This window comes from Notothenia coriiceps, unplaced genomic scaffold (genome assembly GCF_000735185.1).
Source record: "Notothenia coriiceps isolate Sejong01 unplaced genomic scaffold, NC01 NC01_scaffold00001842, whole genome shotgun sequence".
NCBI classification, from domain to species: domain Eukaryota; kingdom Metazoa; phylum Chordata; class Actinopteri; order Perciformes; family Nototheniidae; genus Notothenia; species Notothenia coriiceps.
The window spans coordinates 535-4,305 of NW_011334543.1; the positions used below are offsets into that span (position 1 = coordinate 535).

Below are 3,771 nucleotides of genomic sequence, written 5' to 3' on the forward strand. Positions count from 1 at the left end.
CTGTCAAACTATGACAACACTCCTTGAACATGCATGCGCTATGTGAGAATCTGCCTTGGTACAAAGTAGCAGTGAAAACATGGTACGGCGTTTCATTGATTTGGCATTCTCCCAATAAGCAAGTGGAATGGATTTGATATGAAGCACTGACACAGCGTTCTACAAAGTGCGGTGAGTGGACAGGCCGATTCATGGACTTTCCGAATAGTAGAAGTGGGGGGGGACTAAACTAATAATTTGAAAAAGTGGGGGGGGACTTGTCCCACCCTCATATAATGGCTGCGACGCCCATGAATGAGAGACGTTCTGCAGTAAGGAGGGGGTTTCACCGACGGCAGGTGGCTCTGACTTGTATGTATAGTTTGATAGTTGTTTTTACTTTACACGACACTGTTCAACACTTCATTCTGCTTCACTCTTTCGCTAACGATTTTGAAGACACCCGCGTTCTTGCGACATGTAAATACTATGCTTCCTATGTTTTGGTGCGGACTGCGTTCACACCAGCGATTAACCGCTCCAGAGTTCACTAGCAAGCGGTCCGAGACCACCTCTTTTAAGCGGACCAGAGTCCGGTTGTTTAGTTCACACCGACCCAAACGAACCGCACCAAGCGGCTAAACGCACCAGGGTTCGATTTAACCGGACTATAAAAGGCTGGTGAATGCAACCTTAGTTCATCAGAACTCTGATGAACTAAGTACGGCAAAGTACTTGGTGTGAAAACGCCTATTGTTTAGGACATTTCTAAAGAATGTAAAACATGACTTTAAACAATCTAAACCCCTTGTTTTTTTTTTACACGATAGATTTCTCACATGTATGGCAACAAGTCAAAAGGTAGGTAAGAGCTTGGTCAGAGGAGTTTATTCATTACAAACATGTCCACATCATGGCTACAGGCAGCTGAACATAAGGTTCTCCTCCAGTCTTGGAAAGGTTTGTCTGAAAGTCTCTCCTGGTTTCATATTCTTCATGTGAGCACTAACAGCTGTTTATGGTCCTTGACATTTACAGAAAGGTTTCAAAATTACTGAGGTTCTACAATCATAGGAAAGTTACAGCATTTGAAAGAAAGGGTTGTAAAATTCCTCATTTCCTGTTGCTGGATGGATTCTACATGACCCACTATGACTTCTGACTTTACCTTTCCCTCCTTCAAAGCTGTTCTTAAGACTTTCATAAATATTGAACGAAACAATGTAATAAATACAGCAGCACAGGATTTCATGTGCTGTTTTTGTCGGGTCAGACTCAGACATGTTTAAAACTCTAGTGAAATATTGTGTCCATTCTTATGTAAACCAGTGTTAGAACTCTTCTGATAAATAATCTCATCTTGATAGAAGTCATCCATCAGCTTCTGTCCCAACTCCTCTACTGGCCACTCCTCCACAAACCCCAAGCTGTACAAGCCCGGTGCTTGCTCCAGATCAGCCCAGTCCGAATCAGCTGGCAGGCTGCTTACAGAGCCCTGCAGGGCCGAGGAGATGCTCACCAAAGCAGAGTGACTAAGGCTGTCTTCATGCATTGTCTGCTCTTCTCCAGTCAAGTGACTTAGATGAAGAGCTTCGTCTTCTTCAGCTCCAGAATCAAAATCAGGCTTACCGAGAGACCTGTGTACAAAGGTTGTGTCCCTGAAGCCAGCTGGATGAGCGTGCTGCTCTGAGTCTGACTCTCTGCTCTGAACACTGTGAAGCATATCATCATCATCATCATCATCATCATCATCATCATCATCATCATCACCACCATCTCCATCTGCTCTTTCACTCCGATCAACATCTTCTGCTTGGCCTTGTATCCAGTCAGACTGTTCTGACCAGAGGAGCGAGTCACTCTGATTTGCCTCCAGCCTGCTGATATTAAACAAACCTGGGACATCCATTCCCAAGTCACCGGTCGCAGAGTGTTTCCCAACTGTCTCAAAGTCTCTAATATCTGACTCCCAAAGAGAACCAGATCTATTTGTGGCTCCAATAACAGTATCAGGGGTGAAGCTTTGTGCCCCACTATTAATGGTGGTGCTGCAGCTCTTTGGGTCACCATCAGCACAAAGCTCACTGGTAGGAAATGCAGCTGTGGAAACATTTTCTGCAGAACCAAGATTGGTCGTATCATCATAATCAATCGCAAAGCTGGAAGCTGTAGTTGTAGCGTTGGCACCAGAAGCATCAGTGCTGATGTTGTGACTGGACAAACCACTCACAGAAGCATGTTCGGTACTTGAGAATTCCTCCGGTGTACTCTGGTCAGACATGATGTCCTCTGTAGAGAACTCTTTCAGCTGGCTGTCCGTCTCATCCATCACCACCTCTGTCTCTCCCACGTCCTCCTCTTCCTCTTCCTCCTCTCCGTTTCCCTGCTGAGTGACTACATCACTTGTTCTCCATGCTTTTGTGTCATTGGTCTTCTTAGGACTGGCTTCTTCCTCCTCCGTTTCCTGTGGAAAAGTCTGGACTTCCTTATAGTTCTCATCTTTTTCCCCTTCCAGCTTCTCTTCTGGATCTTCCCAGTCTCTTGTCTCCTCTGCTTGAAAAGACATCTCCTTCTCCCTTGGTTTCACTTCACTTCTTTGTCTGATGAGCAAGCCTGGACTGCTGACTGTGTTCTTGATAGCTGCTTAGAGAAGCAGGAGAACATATAAAGCCAGAGATTAAACAGCAATACTGTCATTCAACAACCCCCATCACCCCACCAACAAACTGCTCTGCCTGCTGCCGTGTGGCAGGCAGTACCGCAGCATCAGGACTAAAACCACCAGACTCAGGGACAGTTTCATCCCACAGGCCATAAGACTGCTAAACTCATGAGCTCTGTGAAGTGCCTTCATAACCTTAAGCATCATTCAGTTTGCATTTCAAATATAAATGTATTGCTACAATAAGCAGTATTGTATATTCCGTTCTTAGCTAATCTTAGTCTATTTGACATGTATATAGTCTACTTCTCCTGCATTACTTGCACACTGGTCACTTGCAACTTTTTTATTTTATTTCTATTATGTTTCTTTTTACACAGTTTTTTTTATGTATTCTGTGTTATATATATTTATGTAGACTGGAAGTGAAGCCTTTCATTGCCTTAACTACACTGTAGCTACTGTGCATATGACAATAAAACCTTTATCATAGATCAATGACCAAGTCGTATCTACAATGCGAAATACTGAGTGTTATTATTTCATTGCACATAATCACTGATGTATTAACTTATCTCCAGTTATGTGATTTGGAGAAATTTGTTTCCAGAACTTACGTATGTTGCCGCACATGGAGTCACAGCAGGAGCACACTGAGGCTGCGGCCGTCAGCTCCTCCCACCTGCACACACAAACATCAGTGCACATGCAAACACACACAATCTACCACTGAATTCACACCAAATATATTGACACTGATTTATATGATGTAATGATTGCTCTGATTTAACTGCGCTACACTTGAAGTGGTTTATGTTAATAGCGTTGCTTACCTGCCAGCAGCCTGGTCGTAGCTGCAGGACTTTGTAGGAGTAGGAAGTGGTGAGACCGACTGACATTGAACAGTGGAGGTACAGCACCTACAATCAGACACACAGCAGATTATAAAGTCGCTGCTGGGTTTATAGATCCACTAGTTTAGTTAACATGTCATTAAGGTATGTACTGCGCAGCTTGCAGGATCCTTCCAGCACTTCTTCAATATCTATCTTAGTCTTCAGTCTTAGCGATTCTGGTAGAAGGATGCTCTAATGCAGCCTTTCCCAAACTCAGGGTCACGACCCAACATG

General features: G+C 44.0%; 1 protein-coding gene across 1 annotated transcript; it reads right to left on the minus strand.

The window, feature by feature from the left end:
- Nucleotides 1–793: 793 nt before the first annotated feature.
- Nucleotides 794–3,561, minus strand: LOC104964075 (protein starmaker-like; the record flags this gene model as incomplete). Its single annotated transcript, XM_010792800.1, has 3 exons — nucleotides 794–2,619; nucleotides 3,259–3,323; nucleotides 3,475–3,561. Coding segments are annotated over 3 exons (1,507 nt in total), but the record flags the coding sequence as incomplete, so codon positions are not given.
- Between the last annotated feature and the right edge of the window lie 210 nt (nucleotides 3,562–3,771).